The 21,463-nt window shown below is 28.7% G+C and overlaps 2 protein-coding genes and 1 long non-coding RNA gene across 3 annotated transcripts; 1 reads left to right on the top strand and 2 right to left on the bottom strand.

The window, feature by feature from the left end:
• On the top strand, nucleotides 1-585 carry LOC137823051 (uncharacterized). Its single transcript, XM_068628165.1, has one exon. It carries the CDS (start codon nucleotides 1-3, stop codon nucleotides 583-585), a length of 585 nt encoding a protein of 194 aa, XP_068484266.1.
• A 7,562-nt stretch (nucleotides 586-8,147) lies between these two features.
• Nucleotides 8,148-9,491, bottom strand: LOC137829941 (uncharacterized). Its single transcript, XR_011084114.2, has 3 exons — nucleotides 9,373-9,491; nucleotides 9,147-9,221; nucleotides 8,148-8,319 (listed from the first exon to the last, which is right to left on the bottom strand). It is a non-coding gene; the product is annotated as an uncharacterized LOC137829941 (long non-coding RNA).
• A 6,634-nt stretch (nucleotides 9,492-16,125) lies between these two features.
• Nucleotides 16,126-18,037, bottom strand: LOC137829828 (LOB domain-containing protein 1). The gene is made up of 2 exons (XM_068636787.2): nucleotides 17,661-18,037; nucleotides 16,126-16,811 (listed from the first exon to the last, which is right to left on the bottom strand). The coding sequence occupies exons 1-2, from the start codon at nucleotides 17,901-17,903 to the stop codon at nucleotides 16,452-16,454; spliced, it is 603 nt and encodes a 200-aa protein (XP_068492888.1). The 5' UTR covers nucleotides 17,904-18,037; the 3' UTR covers nucleotides 16,126-16,451.
• Nucleotides 18,038-21,463: the final 3,426 nt, after the last annotated feature.

The following is a 21,463-nucleotide window of genomic DNA, read 5'->3' as shown; positions in this document are numbered from 1 at the left end:
ATGATTGCTGTTCGGATTGATGAGGCAGATTACTTGGCTGGTCTTGAGGATTGCAAAACCCATCTCCATGGTCGGCTTATTCTATCTAAGGGGGATAAACCTCTTACACACCTGGATTTAACTAAAAAGTTGCAGCCGGCGTGGAAAGCTCTTGGACCATGGAAAGCAATTCCTCTTGGAAAGGGTTTCTATGAGTTTGAGTTCGCTTATATAGAAGACATGCAATGGGCCCTCGGGATGGGTTCGCTGAAGTTATCTCCTGGTTTATTGAGATTGTTTGCCTGGACAAAAGACTTTGTCCCAGGTACCATGAAGAGTACCAAAGCTCAGACATGGGTTAGAATCTACCAATTGCCTTTGGAGTATTGGAAACCAAAGACAATATATTCCATTGTTAGAGGCCTTGGTGCTCCTTTGTCTTTGAATGAGCATACTATGAGAAAGAATAGGGGTATGTTTGCTAGAGTGTTGGTGGATATTGATCTACTGTCCCCTCTCTCCGATCAACTTTTGGTTGAACGTCCAGACTTTGCTTTTGTAGCTGGTGTGGAATATGAATGGCTCCCTCCATTACTCTCATTGTAAGATGATTGGGCACGAGCTTGCTCAGTGTCGGGCGATCCATGACCAGGGTCGTGTTCTTGGGCCTCAACATAAACCTTCTCAGAAGGCATCTTCTGATTAACGGGACCAAGGGAGGACCGTGATTCCTAAACAACGTAAAGAATATAGAAAAAAAGATCCAGAGACAAAACTCGTGGAAGGCCTTATTGATAAGTTGAAAGTTGACGAAACAGGTGGAGGGGAGGATTATTTTGCAGATATGCCTCCTCTTGAGGATGCTTCAGATCATGATAGGTCCTCACCCAAGCAGGGGTTGTCCACTCCCACTTTGGATTCACTTGCTGTTATGCAAGCTAAGGACTCAGAGTCAAATTCAACAACTTTTATTGATGATCATCATGTGGAGGTATGTGTTCCTGTGATTGTACCATCTCCGTTGCGTACTACCTCTCCTCGGAAGGTTAAATCACATGCGGATACTAATGCACCAGTTCCTAATGTGGAGGTCTCTGCTATTGTGACTGTACCATCTCAATCGCCTCATACCTCCCCTCGGAAGGCTACATATCTTGGGGATGTTAAAGCAATATCGTTGGTCCTTCAAAATCACTTTTCTTCTCTTGATGGTTTGGAAACTACAGATGTGGGAGGTGATTCTCATATTGGAGCGTCAACTATTCTGCCTACCATTGTTGGAATTAATTCTGATCATATTGAAAATCAGGTTGTTTCAAAATTTTGGGCTGACTCTAATGACATGGAGGAGGATGACAGTGATAATGGGGAGGAAACAGTTCGCACTAAAAGAAAATCAGGGAGACCACCTAAGGGGACTGGTAAATCCAGGAAAACTGCTAAGGCAGTTCTCTCTACAACGTTACAATGAAGGTCTCTTCATTTTTTTGGAATGTCAGAGGATTGGGAAACCACAAAACTGTGGAGATGTAGCTTAGTTTACTTAACCTACATAAACCTCTCCTGGTTTTTCTTGCTGAACCCAGTACACTAATGCTTTCGACGTCCTTTTCAAATCTGTTAATATGCATTTGGTGGCTACGTCTCCTATTGTTAATAAAGTTGCTAAGCTTTGGTGTTTGTCGGTTCCTAATCTTGTCCAAAATTTATTGGTTAATGATCAATTTATCTCTGTAACTTGTTGTCTGCAGGATACAAGTTTTAGCTTTGCATGTGTTTATGGTGCTAACACATACTTGTCTAGACGATTTTTATGGAGGGATCTTAGTTTCTTCACAGGGCCTTGGTGTATTCTGGGAGATTTTAATGTTGTGCTCTCGACGGATGACTGTAAAGGGGGGGTGGCTCCTAATCAGGTTTCTTGTAATGAATTCCTGGACTGGATTAATACTAATGATCTTTCTTGTATGCCTTTTACTGGATCTTATTATACTTGGTGTAACGGAAGGAGAGGGTTGCATAGAATTCACAGAAGACTGGATAGGGCTTTATGTAATGGAGTGTGTCTGGATGAATGGGAATCTTGTACTTATCAGGTTCTTGTTAAAAATTGTTCTGATCATTCCCCTATTCTTGCTAGTCTTGCCAGTAATTCTTTGCGGAAGGTTAGTAATTTTCGTTTCTTTTCGATGTGGCTTCAGGATACTTCGTGTCTAAAGCTTATTCATGATTCTTGGGCTAATCAGGTTGTTGGTTGTCCTATGTTTTTCTTGCAACATAAGTTAAAAAGGTTGAAACTTGAGCTCCGAGACTGGAATAAAAATTCTTTTGGTAATGTTCATAATGGAGTTCTTCTTAAGCAGGGCATCCTTCTTGGTATTCAAAAAAGCTTAGAGATTGCTAGTTTGTCTGATAGTGATGGACTTCTCTGTCAAGAAAAGATTGCTAAGGAGGAGCTTGATCATGCTCTTCACTGTCAATATTTGTTTTGGAAAGAAAGGGCTAGGATGTTATGGTTCAAGGATGGTGATCGAAATACTGCTTTTTCCATGCGGTGGTCAAAAGGAGAAATAATTCTAGTGGGATTCATCGTTTACGGATTGATAATGAGGTTACGGAGGATCCTAAAATCATTGAGGATCATATTTTGGATTTTTATAAAAATCTTTATGCTGAGTCTATTTCTAATGTTCTGGATACTGATACTATGGAAGATTTTATTGGTACTTATATTCCTACGATGGTTTCCTCTGAGGAGAATATGATGTTGATTAAATGTCCAAATTTTTCTGAAATTAAAAATGCTGTTTTTAATCTTAACGATAATAGTGCTCCTGGTCTTGATGGTTTTGGTGGTGTTTTCTATCATTCTTGCTGGGAAATTATTGGGACAGATGTTTGCAATGCTGTTCAACAGTTTTTAAACAAAACTGGGTTCTCCCTGGAATGAACAGTAATGTGGTATCTCTTATTCCAAAGGTTCAGGGTGCTGATTCCATTAAAGATTACAGGCCAATTGCTGTTGGAAGTCTCTTTTAAATGCATGTATGGATTACATAATCCATAAGCTATTTTATGGGGGTGACACAAGAAGGTTAAAAATGTATTTTCATGTTGTGTATGGGGGTGCCAGAAGAACCTTTGGAGGTGCAGGAAGAAACAGTCTTTTCCATTTGAGGGCAATTTAACTTTCTTGATATCATCGACAAAGGGATGTTGATGGGCTCCTTCCACTGTACCCACCCGAGGTATTAGGTCGATGATTGTTTCTGTTCATAGAGTAGTTTTCATATTATGTAATCCGGAAACTCATTTGAAAAAATACTTTTGGATTACATAATCCATAAGCTAAATAAGACTTCCGAATTATGTAATCCGGAAAGTAATCATGCATCTGAAAAAATGTTTTTGGATTATGTAATCCATAAGCTAATTACAAATTTGAAAAATGACTTCCGGATTACGTAATCTGAAATATTATAGAAGAACATTTTTGAAAATTCGAAAATTTATGGAGGTGAGAGAAGAATGTATTGAGGTGTAGGAAGAAACAGTCTAGGTCAAGACTCAGCCTTTTGACCATTGGGTTCAAGAGATCGAATCATGACTAAGGGGAAGTGAATTACGTGTGGCGACACCTACTTTGCGAAGGTATTCCGATTAGGGATGATAATGCAGGCAGTCCCCTATAAAAAAATATGAAGTAAATTAACTATTTTAGTCCGTTGATTTGCTTAGGTTTGTCATGCATACACCACTCACTCATTATTGCAATGTAACTTTTAATTTGTTTTATTTTTAAAGATTGAATTTAATGTACTAAAAAAATAAAGTTTCATTTTAATCATCTAAAGGGGTTAATATTAAGAGTGATACTAGATTTAGTTTTAAGTAAACTCTTATATTTAAAATTTGTTAGAAATTTGTTAGTAAAATTAATAATATAAAGAAAATATTTCAATAAGATACTTAGTTAAACAATTAGTCATCTTAATTAAAATATTTTGTAACAAAACTTTGATAAGATACTCTAATACATTTATAAGGAAAATAAATGTAATTTTCTTTTAATTACTTTTAATCAAGTTTTCAAACACCCTCGAACTTGAATTCATATTTTTATCTTAATTGAATGAATTGCAACAATAAAATTTTATTTTTATTTTTCAACAATAGAAATATGTTTTTTATAATTAATGATTTTTTTAAAAATATTTCTTATGCGGACTATCTTGCAAATTCACAAATTACCTCTTATACAGGACCGACCAGTACATACTCTTTACGCAAAGTGAACCTTTGCCAGAGATAAATTCACATTATCACCCCTAATCTGATGAATAATTGAATTAATCCTTCTATTAGTTTGATTATGTTAATCTGCTTCTTTAAGTGGTAACTGAGCCAAATTCTTAAAATGTGCTCGGTTATCATTTATAGGTTCATCTCGACCACAAATTCTATGAGGATGTCAATCATGTATAATACATTAATGCATTGTCAATGGAGACAAGCTAACTTTTGTGAAAAGTGTTCCTATATTTCACACTTAACATATTAAAAAAAAAGTACATTGGATTAGGTAAAATATCATAAAAACATAGAATAGCATAGTGAGACTATTTGTATATAAGTTTAATTTATAGAGAAAATCATGAGTATAAAATATCTTTATTCATTACAAGGATTTCGTAGGAATCTTCTGAGAACCTCTCTAATTTAGAGTTGTGGACAAAATATACATTATATTTTTCTATGCATGCTAGGTACTAATTTTTTATTTGACATTTATACTTTCTAATTTTGAGTTTCTTTTCATTTTGTTTTTGTCATTTTTTCTTGGAATTTACTGAATTTAAGGTGTTTTCCTCCTTGATAGCAAAATATATAAATTAAAAAAAGACAAAAAGTATATTGTAACATTTGGGTGAGTCTTGGCTATGATGGAAAGCAAAAAAAAATAACTATTTGATTGTAATTTGTTGGAAATAAGTATTTATTTATTTTTAAATAAATTAATGAAGGTCTTCACTCATTTTTATTAATAAAATAATTTTTTATTATTATTGATATTGATGGTAAAATAGTATGATTTTAAGATAATTGTTGTTACTTGATGTGTAATACTTGAAATATAAATAGTATAATTGATATTTTAAATTTTATAATCTGTCTAACATAAAAGCTATTATAAAAAAAATTATTTTGTTTTTAACATTTAAGAATGAAGTTTTAATAATATGATTTTTTTTTCTTAATTCATATGATTATGTCCAAATTTCCCCTTCATACTATCCTTATATTATCCTTATATTTTGTTGATATGGATAAACTTTAGTGTATCCGGAAATAATCATATTTTTTTTATTCAGGTTTCAGACACAAACAAATAACGGTAAAATCATTTGAAAAAAAATATAATTTTAGTTGGTTATTTCTAAAAGCATTTTATAAAACTATTGTTTAAATTAGATAAGAGCAAAACTGATTTAAACGTTATGAGAAGAATCGATTTAAAAAAATTAATTAGAAACCGATTTAAAAACAAAGTGCTTCTTTTTCATAAAATTGTTACTTAAATGGGTTATAAATTATTTTAAAAACTCCAAAACTAATCCATTTTAAACAGATATTTTTTCTAGTATAGTATCTAAGCACAAATCACTAAAATAATACTAAACTAATAAACACCACTCACGTTTCTTCAATACAAATTTATATGGAGTTTATTAAATAAGATATTTCTTATTATTCCCTGTTCATTTTATTTTATTTTTCCCAAAACAGTATCCTTGATTGGAAATAATCGTGAATGAATTGACTAACTATGCAATAATTTTTTTTCCTAAGTAAGGTAATCCTTAATTATTATTAATTACAATTGTTTTTTGTGATAGTGATGTTTTGTACTACGAAACCGTGTACTCAAAAGCATTTAATATTTTCAAAAGTTAGGCTAATTTAACTGTTGCATCTCTTCACTTTTAATAAAATATGCACATCAAATGCAGTACACTTAAAGTATATATTAGATTAAAATACCTGAAATTGAATTTTAAACATGTAAATTTTCCAGTGACCAATGAAAAACAGTGCAGTTATTTGACTCGTACATTCTAGATGGATGCACCATGACAAAGCAGAGAACTTGGAAGTTTAATATTCGTCAATGGCTAATTAATTATCTTGTAGTTTATCTCTTAATTGTTGATTGAGAATTAATCTACATTGATTTTGCACGTCAAAAAGAGAGAAATAGAAGGAAAAAAGAGGATCATGAATGATGTAATTTTTTTTTTATCAAAAACTATATTGTACAAATAATTAATGATGAGTGTTGTAACCAATTTGAAGTCGATAAGCATTTGAATGAATTTTTAGTGGTCTTCCTTCAAGTTTTAGTGATTCATCCTTTTAGGAATGAGAGTTACGACGCTCAAGTCAATAAAAACATAAAATATAATGAGTATAATATAAAATAGAAGTTGTGAGTACTCATTGTGTTGTTTATTAGATGATAGTTTTTGTAGAGCATAATCTAGTATATATAGCCTAAATTATAACCTCTCCACTTCTAGTCATGATTCTGTCTTAATTGAGTCATTAAGGATGATTAAATTTAATTGATTGTGATTCATTAACTTGTGTTCCTTCATAATGTTAGATAAACAAATCGAAAAAACGATTCATAAATGACTAAACATCGGACCTAACCTAATAAGAAAGACACGTTTATTTTTAAAGTTGGTCATTTTAGTATAATTAAGATACATTATATCATATTTTTATACCAATAATTAAGTAATGTTATTTAATGGTAAATTGGTTACTTTAAAAATAATTATTCTAAAACCTATACATTTATAAGATGATTTTTAATTGGTTGTGAATATAAAAAATATTTGTGCTAATAAAACGTAAAATTAAACTTCATAATAATTATTTAGAAATTATACTTGCAATAAATTATAAACAATAAGTTTATGATGTGTAAATATTCATGTCTACAATGTATTAAAAATATTTTATTATGTAGTCTCGGATTATATTTTACTATTAAGTACTTAAAGTCAATCCTGTACTTGACTGTTAATTATTATTGTAGAAGATATTGATTAAATCATACACACACATATGTATTAAATCATACAACTATATTAATATTAGAATATCAATAATTTTATTATTAGTACATATTTTTATGTATTTTATAATAATAATAATATGAATTTGAAGAACATATATTTATTTGAGATTTTATGTCATCTACATATATATGACCAAAAATATAATATATACTCCTGAAATGCAAACTTTATTTTATAATATATTAAATTAGATTTAAATTTCATTTTTTAAGATAGTACATGTATTAAATATTTATCATAATATATTTGTTAGAAATATCATATCATTAATACTACCGAGTCTTATTTATTATTATTATTATTTTATTAAATAATAATTAATTTTAAAAAATAATTAATTATTATATTAAATAAATTAAATAATATTTTATAAACTAAAATAATTATTAATATTAAAAAATATTTTTTATTACTAAAAAATAGTTTCTAAATTGATATTTGATTAACTATCAAAATTTTAACTAATTAATTTGATATAATTTAAAAATTTATTAATAAAAAAAATTATTTTAAAAACTAATAATGTTTTTAAAATTTAAAAATAATATCTAATTAATCACTAATTGTTTTTTATTTTTAAAATTAATTTTTATTTAATAATTTTCTAGTAATATATTTTCACGATAGAATTGATATGAGTAGTGTAGAAATTTCACTCTATATAAAAATATGATAAAAAATATAATATTAAACTCTAAAAGAATAATTATCTTTTTTACAAAATACTATCTTTATAACAAGATGATGAAACAAAGGACTTGATTTAACGAGCCAAAATTAATTGAAAGTATTATTGAATTGTTTGCTTTCATCATGTTAAATTCAACAACAGCGTCTTCCTCGCACCTTCTTACCACTAACTATAGCTAGTATGATTGGATTTCACATATTACACATTTTTTTTTCTTTTATGACAGCTCACATTGTACGAATATTATAATTTTTTTACGACATTACACGTAACCCATTTTTCTTAATTGTATGCTAAGAGATTTCTAATGATTATTGTAACACCCCATAATTTACATATAACTATTACAATACCGGTTCTACATAATTCTATACAAGCTTACAGTTTTTCAAAATATTCCTAATACATGATTAGGATTTATAGAAATACAAATATTTACATATTCACAGCTCAAAATAAAACTCTGTAACCTCTAAGGTTCTCCTGCACCTGTATGGTCATCTGCTCGGGTACATAGTACAGTCATCGCAGTTCAAACACAGTAAGAAAAGCAAGGGTAAGCGACTAAAAATAGAATTTTATAATATACACACTTAAATCCAAAGAGAAAACCAAATTACATGATCAATTTATCAAATTATTCAATTTTCTTCAAATCTCAACAATAAACAATCACATAGATCTCACATGGATCTACACATCCAGAATATTCAACAAACAACGTCTTCCGGAAGACCCATATTAAGTAAGTCCTACCAGAGACTAACACCTGATCCAAAGATTACCAGCGAATCCAACAGAAAGGATCAGGGTAAGTTCAATACAACCCAAGCCGTGCATCTCATATGTCACGGTGTGCATGAACTCCCCCATCAGCTTCTCACCACCTGATATCTTAGTCTATGTGACTTAGATCATCAGTGAAGCTCGGAGATCTCTGTTACCACATAGGCATCAATACTTAATACACAACAAACATCAGTCCATACATTATCCCGACATCAATATTTAATACACAACTAACATCAGTTCATACATTATCCCAAATGTATGAATTCAATTCCATACCATTTCGTCATACAATATAATTCAAAAAGTGATCCAAAATATTCAAAAGTCTATTTGACATAAAAAAAAAAATACACTTTAATACTAAATCATCAAAACCGAATATTTCCACAAATTTAAATAATATATAAACAAACAACCCAATATATATAAACACACAACATCCCTGCAAGAAAAATTGAATATTGGGACCACGTCCCTTCCGCATTCAGATCTTCTATCCTAGGGTGCTATTAAAAATTAAATTTAGCTTCCCTTACCTCAATTGCTTGCTTTCCAAGCAACTTTTAGAATTTTATTCCCCACCGTTTGGATAAGCTTCAAGATTTACAGGCCTAATGCAAATTATCCAAACAGAACAAAAATTCAGTATATAATAGAATAAGTTGAGAGGATTAAACTTTTCAACTGACCCCACCAAGATTGATGACTAAATCCTAAGGAAAAACAGAGAACAAAGGATATTTAGAGTAAAAATGAACTTACTCTGTTTGAAAATCTGATCGGGTAGAAATGTTCCTTAACTCCTCTGCTACAGCGTGGTATGATCAGATTCTAAAATAGATGAAGAATTGGGAGAAAAATTAAGAGAGAGAAGATAATTGGAGAGAGAGAAAAAGAAAAAAAATGGTACTGTGGTGTGAAGAAGAATGTTTCTGTTCCTTTTAAAAAAAGCACGCTGTTACAATTATTGGCATGTGAAAGATTTAATTGATTAGAAAGTTGAAATTGTATTACATATAAAACTTACTTTAAGACCTGAAAATAAGTCAAAAAAATATATAACTCATAATAAGAAAAGGTTGACTCTCTAAAAGGATGTAATAATTAATTTGTGGAATTATATGTAAAAATCTGTCTAAAAAATTCAGACTAAAAACAGAGAAATATATTATAAAAACTTTATAATTTTTTATAATATATTATTATATTATAGTATTCACTACAAGAAAATCATGAAATAAAAATTAATTTTAGAAAAAAAAATAATTAGTTATGATAGTAACTAAATTAGATATCATTAAAAAAAAATTGTTTCTAAATTAGTTTTTATTATTGTTAAATGATTTCTAAATTGGTATCTAATTAACTATCAAGATTTTAACGACCAATTGTAACAAAAACCTTAGTTGCTAATTATATATCAATTAGAAACCATTTAATAATAATAAAAATTAATTTATAATTTTTTTTAATCTTTATAATAATATTTAATTTAGTCACTATAACAATTAATTATTTTTTTTTCTAAACTTAGTTTTTATTTCATAATTTTTTTTTTAGTGATTATTGACAAATATTCGTGTACCATTTGAAGAAAAAATTTCTTATTCCTAAGGGTACATAAATCATTGAACCACTACTTGTGGAACTTTAAAGATAACAAGATTAAGGAAAAGGATTTTTTTCACACCCTTAAAAAAGGAAGTTATTAATATATATAGGTTGAAAAATAGTGAAAAAGTACTATATATGGGGCCTTCCTTAGTAGGTTTGATTCTTTCTTTGAAGAACTATGGCTCCCATTTTTTTTGAAGATGGCAAGAAACACGTTCTGTTCTATTAGGGCACAATAAGCCAATTTAGGTATCCAAGTCAAAAGAGGGGAATGTGTTTTGTAGTTCAATTAATGGTGGAAGATCTATGCAAGCATAAGCATGATCACTAAATTGTCTTCAAAGTTGACAAGAACGTGCAAATACAATCTTATAGCTCTCAACGTTCATGTTCATGTATGAGTTATCATGAACATTGTCTTGTCCTTGTTAAGTTTCTCAACATGTTTTATGTTTGTTCTACACTTCCAAGGACAACCAATGAACTTTTGGTGTGTGTCTCATCTTAGCTTATAGTTAAGTGAGACTATTCATGGTTTTAGATTTATTTTTTTGTGTAAATATGTTGCACACTAAATACTAGTAATTAAGTATATGGTTATACCATGATAAGAAAAATCAGTAAATATTTATAACATGTATGGTAAACATTTTTGACAACTTAATTTGTAATTTTTTTCGTATGTGTAGTTTAGAATTTGTGTATTGGTAGATATTTTGTCAACCTAACACTACAAGACAATCACTAAATAGAAACCAATTTTAGAGACAAAAAATAATTAATTACTATAGTGACTAAATTAGATACCATTTTAGAAACTAAAAAAATTATTGTTTTTTAAATTAGTTTATAATATTGTTGAATAGTTTCTAAATTGGTATCTAATTAACAACCAAGAGTTTTGCTACCAAATTTAGAATCTAAATAATGGGTAGTTAAAACATTGGTAGCTAATTAGATACCAATTTATAAACCATTTATCAATATTATAAACTAATTTAGAAACTAATAATTTTTTTAGTCTCTAAAATAGTTTCTAATTTAATCACTATAGTAACTAATTATTTTTTGTCTATAAAATTGATTTTTATTTAATGATTTTTTTAATGTAATTACACACGCTCAATATTGATAGATATTTAAATGGTATTATTTTTAATTATTTATTTAAAAATAATAAAACTATAATTTTTTTTTAATTTAATAAAAATGTGAATAGACGTACACAAGCACATTTATTTTCGCTGGTATTATAAAAAAGTGATAATGTATATTTCCGTATTTGTTAGAAGGTTATAACAAATACTATGTAATTATTTTTATTCTATTAAACTCAATTTACATGTGTTGGAGATCCCACATCGACTAAAAATTAGAACATTTCATTGTATATAACTAGATGTAAATCTCGTTCCATAAGTCGATTTTATGAAATTAAATTAGACTTAAAGTTTACTTTGTAATAACATGATGAACTGATTAATGTTAATAAGAATAAACTTAAACTTGGATTACGATTTTGAAAAAAAATTTAAAGTATAAAAGTTTTGGCAATTAGACAACGCGTTCATAAGCTGTAACCTTTTAATTTGAACACTCCATGTCTTAAAATCCCACTTTTAAGTACTTTTTTAGAATTAATTAAAATATATAATAAACTAAAAGTACTTATAGGTCAGGATTCTGACGTGATTTAGCCTGTACGAAGCACGTTTGAGTCAACTAAAAGAAACGTGTTTCCTTTTCCCACACAAAGCAGAAAATGTGATTCTTTTAATATAGCACATGCATTTCAAAATTCTACTTATTTTTTAAGTTTTCTTTGTGATATGCATTCATAATTAAATTATAAAAAATATACCTAGACATCCATCGCATTAACTTCACATATAAATAAATTATTATTTTATTATAGTATAATATTTTATTTTAAAAAATAATTCTATGTAGTTATTCCTTTATTAAACTTTATTAAAAAAATATTAAATACATATTCTTAAACATTTTAATTTGAAAATATCAATTAGCTTTTTTATATATATAATATAGTAAACGCGGCATATGCAATAATATTATTTGAAAAGTTAAAATTTAAATCGATAAATTTTGTCTTTTAATTACTATTTTAATTTCAAATTTGTTGAAAAAAAATCCGACTCAATTACTGTATTTAAAATATTGTGTTTTGAAGTTCAAATTTCTTTATTTATAAAAAAAAAATTTCAAAATATTAAAAGAATAAAAATATTTAAATTATTTTTAATATTAGAACTATTGACACCCGAACAGTTATTAAATATAAAAATTATTTATATTTAAATTTAATAATGATTTTCTGGAAAATCAGGTCATGTATGTAGCACGTGATTTGAAAATAGATTCGCAAAGAAACGCGTTTAAGGCCGAGAGACACATGTGAGAGCTCACTGAAACTCAGCACTCGCACGTGCCTTGTTTTTGTTTTATTATCACTCTTTCTAATTTTAGCAGTGTGAAAGTGACAAACGAATATTTCGTATTTCTTTTATTTAATTTAAAATTTACTTTTCATCCCTCAATTTCAAAGTTTCAAACTAATTTGATGTGCTGGAACTTGTTGGCATTACTTTATTACTTGTTGGAATTGTCTTGTTAAATTCATTTTTCATTTTTATAGTTTTTTTTATTATAAAAGCACTATAAAATAAAGTGATGATTTTTAAACTTTTTTTCCAAATATTTAATTTATCTAAGGAAACTACATCTACACGATACAATCTATTAACTTTAAAAAAAATAATGATTAATCTTATAACTAATTTTATGTTTTGTTATCTAAGTATATTGACTTTTTTTATCGGTTGTTTTTTAATTAGTGCTCATCGTACAATCAAAATTTATATATTTTAAAATATTTCAATACTAATTTTCAATTAGAAAATTACGAATTAAAAATATAATTAGTATAAATGTTAATCCTGGTATATGTCTTATCTCGGTCGAACAGTAAAAAAAACACAAGAAAATCTTATAAATATACATATATAATAATTAAGATAAATATATGTTATTATTATAATATTTATTATATTATCAAATACTTTTTATTTTTTTATAAAAACTTTTATGTTAGACATCAATGTGCAACTTGATATTTCAGCTAGTCTGACACCTCAAACAATAATAATCATTTGTCATCACATGAAAAAATATTATTAAAAAAAAGAAAGAAAATACAAAAATATGGGATACTATACCAAAATTCATATGTATACAAAAACGATACATAAGTAGACTATACATATTCATAAAGAATTTTAAGAACATACTAGATGAAAGCTTATTATACCAATGAAATGGTTCTTTGTAAATAAATCCTAAATTAGTCAACTTATCAACACATGCATTTCCTTCACAACCCTAAGTTAGCCAACTTGTCAGCATATGATTTTCCTTCACGAAAAATATGAGTAACACAAAACCTGATTTTTCCACAGCAATTAAGACAAGTATTTTATCGATTATGAAGCATTCACGAAACATTAGTCATAACAGTAAACGCAATACAAACCAAAACAGAATCAGACATTAGTAAGCACCATCTTTTGAGCTTCCTCCATAACATGTATAACTTCATAAAACTCAGCAAGCATAGTAGTTTGAAGTTCAAGAAACACAGAGAAAGCACCAATAAACTCTCTCATACTCACACGGAAAATACTTCCACAAGTAGCAAGACCAGGATACCCTAGCGGTCCCATCAGTGTTAAATTTTGCCCAATTTAGTAAAGGAAACTCTCATCTAACAGGAAGATGACAAAGAACTTTACTACTACGAGTATTAATACCAAAAAATTTAATCACGTTGAAATCTAATATATCATTTTTCATTGAAGTTGACAAATTTCTCACTAGACAATAACTTAGAATGTCAAATGCTTTATGAATATCAATTTTATAAGCCATTATCAAATACTTATTTAAACATTAAATAATCTTCCAAACTTTTTTGGAATCGAACACGCGAAGTCTTATTTTGAAGAAGAGTAATTGAGACCGAAGTGAATTATTTTCTCCCTTACAAAAGCATAAACTATTTATGATGACATTCTTATTGAAATTATTTTTTAGCTTCTATTTTCTAACATTCTTTTAATGCTGTTGAATAATGCAACATTTTTATTTGTGTTTCAATGTCGACAATTTGTCTCATCCAATTGTAAGATCGTTCAAAAGATTTTTCTATAGTGACAACACATATCAAATGTGTATCTTTATAATAATTTTCACATTGAATATATTTTAACCTTACAATATATTTGTTATATAAATTATTATAAACTTTGAACCTAAGCTTGAGACAAATGTTAACCATGCTATTTATTTATTTGTGTTAGTTATTATCACTATCATTAATTTAAAATTTCGAATATAGGTTTTTTTTATCACTGTATCAAGGTGGGAAATTAGGAGTCACACTGAATAAATTATTTTTTATTTAAATTTATAAATAATCGATTTTTCTTTTTTTGTGATAGTGTTGTAGATGTGGCAAATTTAAGATAAAATGTTTGATTTTATAATTGATGTAGAGTCATAGTTGATCAAGGACAACAAATCCTACAATGAAGATCGTTTTCAAATGAAAATTATTTTCATCAAAATAGAAGAGGTTTTTTTTTTCTTAAGGAGCACATATTAAAAGTGTTAGGAATATTAACCTTGATATCTTGATACTAAAAAATTACTAAGAAAAAAAATCGTTATAATCCCATATTTTAATAATAGAGACAATGTTATGGACCACATCCTCTTACTTTTCCATGTTTCTTGAGGAGATTTTTCTTGTTGATTTTTTTTTTTAATTTCTTTTAGATAGGATCAATATTAGAGCTATCGAAGGAGACTTAGTCATCACCTTGACAATGAAACAAACATTTTTTAAATAATTTGTTTTTCTCTATTTCAACATATGCAATGGTATAAATGTTTGGTTTCTAAATTAGTTAAATGGTTTTTAAATTGATATCTAATTAGTAACTAAAGTTTTTGCTACTAAATTTAGAATCTAAATAATTGGTAGTTAAAACTTTGGTCGTTAATTAAATAGCAATTTAGAAACTATTTTACAATAATAGAAACTAATTCAAAAACCAATTTTTTTTAGTTTCTAAAATGGTCTCTAGTTTAGTTACTATTACAACTAATTATTTTGTTCTCTTAAAATTAGTTTATATTTGATGATTTTGATTTTCTTGTAATGATGATGTTTATTGGCTAACCACAACCAACACATATTATTAAAAAAAAGAAACACACACACCAGTAACCAAAACAAGAATATAAACTCCCTCATCAGCATTTCCAAAAAAGAACAAAAAACTTTTTTTATACGTTAAAATTAATTCGTAAAGGTCCTTTTAAATTATTTTTTAAAAATAATTTTTACTTATATTAAAATAACTTTTAATTTGTGAAGAAGTTTATTTCCATTTTTGTGTTTATTAAGGGAAGTTTACCCTCATTGGTTATGAGTTTTTCTATTAAAGGAACATGTTTTGCCCTTTGCTTATCATTAACAAGCAATTAACTTATCAAAAGTGAAACTCGTATTCTTAATCATCACACCAATAAACATTTTTTTATTGTATTTTAGTTGCTAGGTAGCATGTTGAGGCTAGGTATTCTACTTGGTGGTTGTCTTGCATCTCTATGTTGTGTAGTGTTCCCTATTGATTGACAAAAAAAAATTAGATCATGGAAACCAAATAAGGAATCCAAAGCCAAAATTGGTGAAGATTTACTATTTTGACAAGGAAGTGAACAATCACAAAACATAGTGTTTATCTTGATGATTATATATAGTTGATAGTAGAAACTAAAAAAAAAAATTAAAATTCAAAATAGCACTGTAAATGAAGATTCTTCGAAGAACAATTTTCTTTCTCTTAAACTTCAAAGATTACATGGAATAAAACACCATCTACTATTTCTATGATGATGTTTTGCTTAGGTGTTACAACAAGTTGGAGATCTTGGTCACCAAGGTGAATAAATCTCCTAACAGTTCATTTTTCATACGAACCAATCACATTCTTTTCCTCATGCATGGAATTAAATTAGCTTAAGATTTTTTATTTACTTCTAATTGATTCCTTCAACTTCTCCTTAGGAGACAATCATTGGAACATTTTCTGAATGTTTATACTATATGTTATATATTGAATTAAAATTTATATGATTCTCCTTCAAGTCCAAAGAGGCTCCCATAGTGAGTTTGGGCTAGTGTTCTCCTCAAAGAAGTTCATGCCACTTTGATAGCCACCACTGTGAGGAGGAGTTGAAATGAAATCGTCCACTGATTGTTGTGGTGATTCCTCTGGACTCTGTGCCATCTCCATGCAAATTAGAGCCACAAGATTGGCTTGCTGAAGTTGCATGGTGACAAGCTCAGCTTGTGACTTTGCCAATTGTGCTTGAAGTTCATTCACTTGCTTCTGGAGCTGGCAAATTGCTCCTGCACAACCATAAACAGGGTCTCTTATTCTTGAACTAGCCTCATAAACCATGCTGGTCACTGCATCAGCCCTCTGAGACTCTGGAAGTTCCTGAAAAGTATATGCAACAAAAACTTCAGATGATAAAATGAAAAAGCTTTTCTACCCTTGACAAATACATCAGAAAAAAGCATATATTGGTTCTAGAATTAGGTATTTGTTGATTGCTTCTAGATCTCAATATTTTTTAAAGGCAAAGATTTGGAATACAGAAGATTGTTAAATAAATATCACTGCTTTGAGACCCCACTTCTAGGTATTTGCTAAAGTTAGGTGGTTGAAAATGCATTTGTTATGGCATTATAACACTATGCTCATTGACCTTAGAAAAAACAATTAAAGTCAGGAGCTTGACATGATTAGTCTCTAGTACAGTTTACTTTTCCAGTTTCTCTGCTGAATTAGGGAATCATTTTTATAAAGATCAAACATGTTTTCTTCTTATAAAGCAGTTTCTGTTTTGAATCTATAAAGAAATCTGTTTACACATCATGTGTAGAAATATGTTATATGTTTGTTATCTCTATTTCACAAATAAAAAAAATGAAAAAAGACAGATTTTTTCTGAAGGTATCAGTAACCCAATTGTTGATTTGTGTGTGTACAGAGGATGCTTTGTCGGGTGGAGAGTTTCCCAACACCTTTCATCGTGGACCTTAGGAAAATCTTGTCGGAACTCTATGATCTGCTTAATTTCGTGGAAATTAATAATGCATGAAGAAGCTAATCAACATGTACTGCAATATCTTACACACAATCAAGATCGAAACTTGACTTCAGACAGCACAAACAAACAAACATCTTGAAAAAACGTTTTTTGATTTTAATATAAGGATTAAACAAGTAAGATTTTAAAGGGTGATAATTGTTGGTGTTGGTGATGGTTTTTTTAAGCAGTACCTGTAGGAACTTGATGATGTTGCTGGCACCAAAGACACGGTGAGCAATGGTGAACTTGGCAGGTTCAGTGGGAGGAAAATAAGGTGCCAGAACACATTTCTCAGCACATCTTCTCCTCAAAATCTTGCATGCAGCACAAGGGGTCATCACAACTGTGGGAGGTGGTGGTGAGGAAGAAGAGGAAGTGGGGGAGTGAGAAAGTGGGGCAGAGGAAGCAGGGGTGTATGTGTCACTGCTCTCCATCTTAGTTTCTCAACTTGTTTGTTCCTTTGTGTGTGTTTGTTCTCTGCTTATGTTGTTGTGTGTGTTGTGTTTTAGGGACAGAAAGAAAGAAAGAAAGAAGAGAATTGGTTTGTGACTTGGTGGGGTTTGTTATTGGAGGCTGAATCCAAATCCTTTTTATAAAGAAAAGGAGAAGCATGAGATGGAAAAAGTGATGTCACAGTTGGTTTCCCACTTCTTGGTTAGGTGTTGTGGATTTGGCTCATTGTATGAATCAAAACTCTTCCCCTTTGAAAATACCGTTTTCAAGACACATTCTGATTGTGATTTGCCCCGCTTTTACTTCAATCAACAATTTTCAAACACAATAAATAAAATTATTCGCCACAATTAATTTCCTTCCATAAGGAACCAGCTTTTGCATTTTCCACACAAAATCTTTTGTGGTTTGCCTAACTTGTCTAGGAATGTGGAAAGTGCTTTCCCATAGTTAGAAAAACAAACCCATGTATATGTTTGAATCAACAACATGTCATCTTCACTCTCCACCTTTGTTGGACTTGAGTTTTACACCATGCCATCAAAACCCAAAATATTTCATATTTAATTTTTGGGATTTTGATTATGATGGGGTTATTTTTTTTGCTTTTTATCAAAATAGGGTCCGTTTAAAAAAATTACAAATTTAGGCAAGTCGTGTCCATTTGGCACGACTTCATATGCACAAATCGTCACAATTAGACACGACTCTGCCATGTCATACTGAAGTCGTGTCAACTTGGCACGACTTCTGCCCTGTCATACTGAAGTCGTGCTAACTTGGTACGACTTCTGCCATGTCATACTAAAGTCGTGCCAACTTGACACGACTTCTGCCGCGTCATATATATATATATATATATATTTATTTTTTTTAATTTTTATTTTTATTATTATTTATATATTGGGTAGTAAGTTATGTAATGTTAAAAATTAATTTGATACATAATTTTTTAAGAGTGTTAGTTTTAAGGAACAAAAAATTGGATAATCAACTTATTTAAACTTTGAGTCATTAACTCTTGAGGACATTGCCGCCAGACATGGTTTCCCACAAGCCAAAAAGTATATTTTGATATTTAATGTCTCATGTATGCAAATTTTTTTATATTTTGATATTTAATGGCGGCGGACATGATCCATACACGATTATCCAATTTTTTGTTTCTTAAAACTAACACTCTTAGAAAGTTATGTATCAAATTAATTTTTAACATTACATAACTTACTACCCAAAATATAAACAATAATTTTTTTTTAAAAAAAATATATGACATGGCAAAAGTCGTGCCAAGTTGGTACGACTTCAGTATGACATGACAGAGTCGTGTCAAATTGGAACGATTTGTGCATATGAAGTCGTGCCAAATTGACACAACTTGCCTAAATTTGTAATTTTTTTTAAACGGACCCCATTTTAGTAAAAAGAAAAAAATAAACCCATGATCAAAAACCCTTAATTTTCCCGCACATTTGTATTTCATATTTAATCTAAATGGGTATCATATTTCTTTAGTGCATTCAAATAGAAACATAAATTTTCGATAATGAGTATAATCAAATAAAAGCAGTCAAAATTGGAAGTGGCTAGTCCCTACTGGCTTTCATGATCATGAACACTTATCCTGGGAGGGAAGGAATGTATAAACAAAAAATGATGTGTTGAATGGTCGTATCAGAACAGCATTACAACATGTGTCATTCATCCTCATCCTTTGTTTGCTTTTGAATTACCGAATTCAACACTGAAAAGTTGGTCTCAATGCCTCTGCTTGCTTAATAAATGAGAAGTCCTTTGGTTGGTCTTAGCTGAAATGAGTGAAAAAACATGTCGTGAGGCACAGGGCAGCGAGTTATAATGCCAGTGATTAGAAACATTCTCTAGACTTGACCAAATCTTCATAAACTTTGACTATTCACACTATTCACTTGTGCGAGGATCATGACGCATAACTCCAAGAGATGAATCACTAACAACTCTGCTTTAAACACCATTTTAATCCGATTTTCTTGTTAAGATTAAGTTAACATTAAATTCACTTCTTTAAAATATTAAATTCACTTCTTAAAATAGTATCATAGTATCAGAGTAACTTATAACCTATCATATTAAGAGTTTTTTAATTGTTATCAGATTATCTATAATTATATAGTTTCACGTATAAATTGATAAAATTGTGTTAGAAATTTTATCAACTAAATGTAAATTGTAAAATTGAATTAAACTTAAATTTCAAGATATTTTTTATTAACACTTTTGCTAAATAATTTGGATCTTGCTTAACCCTGGAAAGATAATGTGCAAAAAAATGTTTCCAAATGCCATTTTCGTGTTAATAAATTATAAAATATATGGATATTAGCATGTTGTGCACATAGCACTAACACCGCAGAATATTTATTACATACCAATATTTAATATCATAAATGTTTTGGTTGGATACTTTTGGATTAGGAATAGAGTTTAATGGTTTGAAAAACAATAGATAAATGCCTCAAGTATTAAATAACACCTAATGAAAAAATATATATAAATATTACAAGTGATATGATGTGATAGAAAGATAAAGTAAAATTAGAGGTAATTAATCCTTATATTTTTGTCCTTATTATCAAAGTTTTTATTTATTTTATTTAGTTATCAATTTTTTTTTTAAAAATGTACTCAGTTGCATTTAAATTTTTTATTTACTTGATAAATGATCAGATAAAAAATAAGAAATAAATATACAAGTTTTTTAAGGTTAACGAAAAAAGTACATTGCTATAAATGTACAGAAATATTGACCACGTTTAACTAAAAGGTTTAGGATTAAAACATTTTGTTTCTTTCGATTATATCTCTCAATTATTTTGTTTCAACAAATACTAATCGCAAATTGAAAATAAAGCTAAAATTGTTTATTTGAGATTGTAAATGGAAAGTAAAAGCTAGTAAGAGAAATTTACCTTTTTGAAGTGAGTCCATTGATTATTTATTTGAGATTTAAAATGAGTTTTAGAAACTAACTTAGAAAAAACAATTTTCAAATATGTAAATTTCCAAAAAAAAAAATATTTATTTGAGATTTAAAATAACTTTTAGAAACTAACTTAGAAAAAACAATTTTTACACTACAAGACAATTATGAAATAGAAACCAATTTTTAGAGACTAAAATAATTAGTTGCAATAGTAACTAAATTAGAGACCATTTTAGAAACTAAAAAAATTTTGGTTTCTAAATTAGTTTCTATTATTGTTAAATAGTTTCTAAATCGATATCTAATTAGCAACCAAGGTTTTTGCTACCAAATTTTAAAACTAAATAATTGGTAGTTAAAACTTTGGTTGCTAATTAGATACCAATTTAGAAACTATTTAACAATAATAAAAACTAATTTAGAAACTATTTTTTTTTAGTTTCTAAAATGGTCTCTAATTTAGTTACTATTGCAACTATTTATTTTGGCCTCTAAAAATTGGTTTCTATTTTATGATTTTCTTATAGTGTTAAATATGTAAATTTCCAAAAAAAATATATTGTATTATTGTATTATATT

Source organism: Phaseolus vulgaris, chromosome 11 (assembly GCF_051622355.1).
Source record: "Phaseolus vulgaris cultivar YP4 chromosome 11, ASM5162235v1, whole genome shotgun sequence".
Lineage (NCBI taxonomy): Eukaryota > Viridiplantae > Streptophyta > Magnoliopsida > Fabales > Fabaceae > Phaseolus > Phaseolus vulgaris.
Note: the sequence above shows the minus strand (reverse complement) of the source record. Positions and strands in the feature narration are given on the sequence as shown.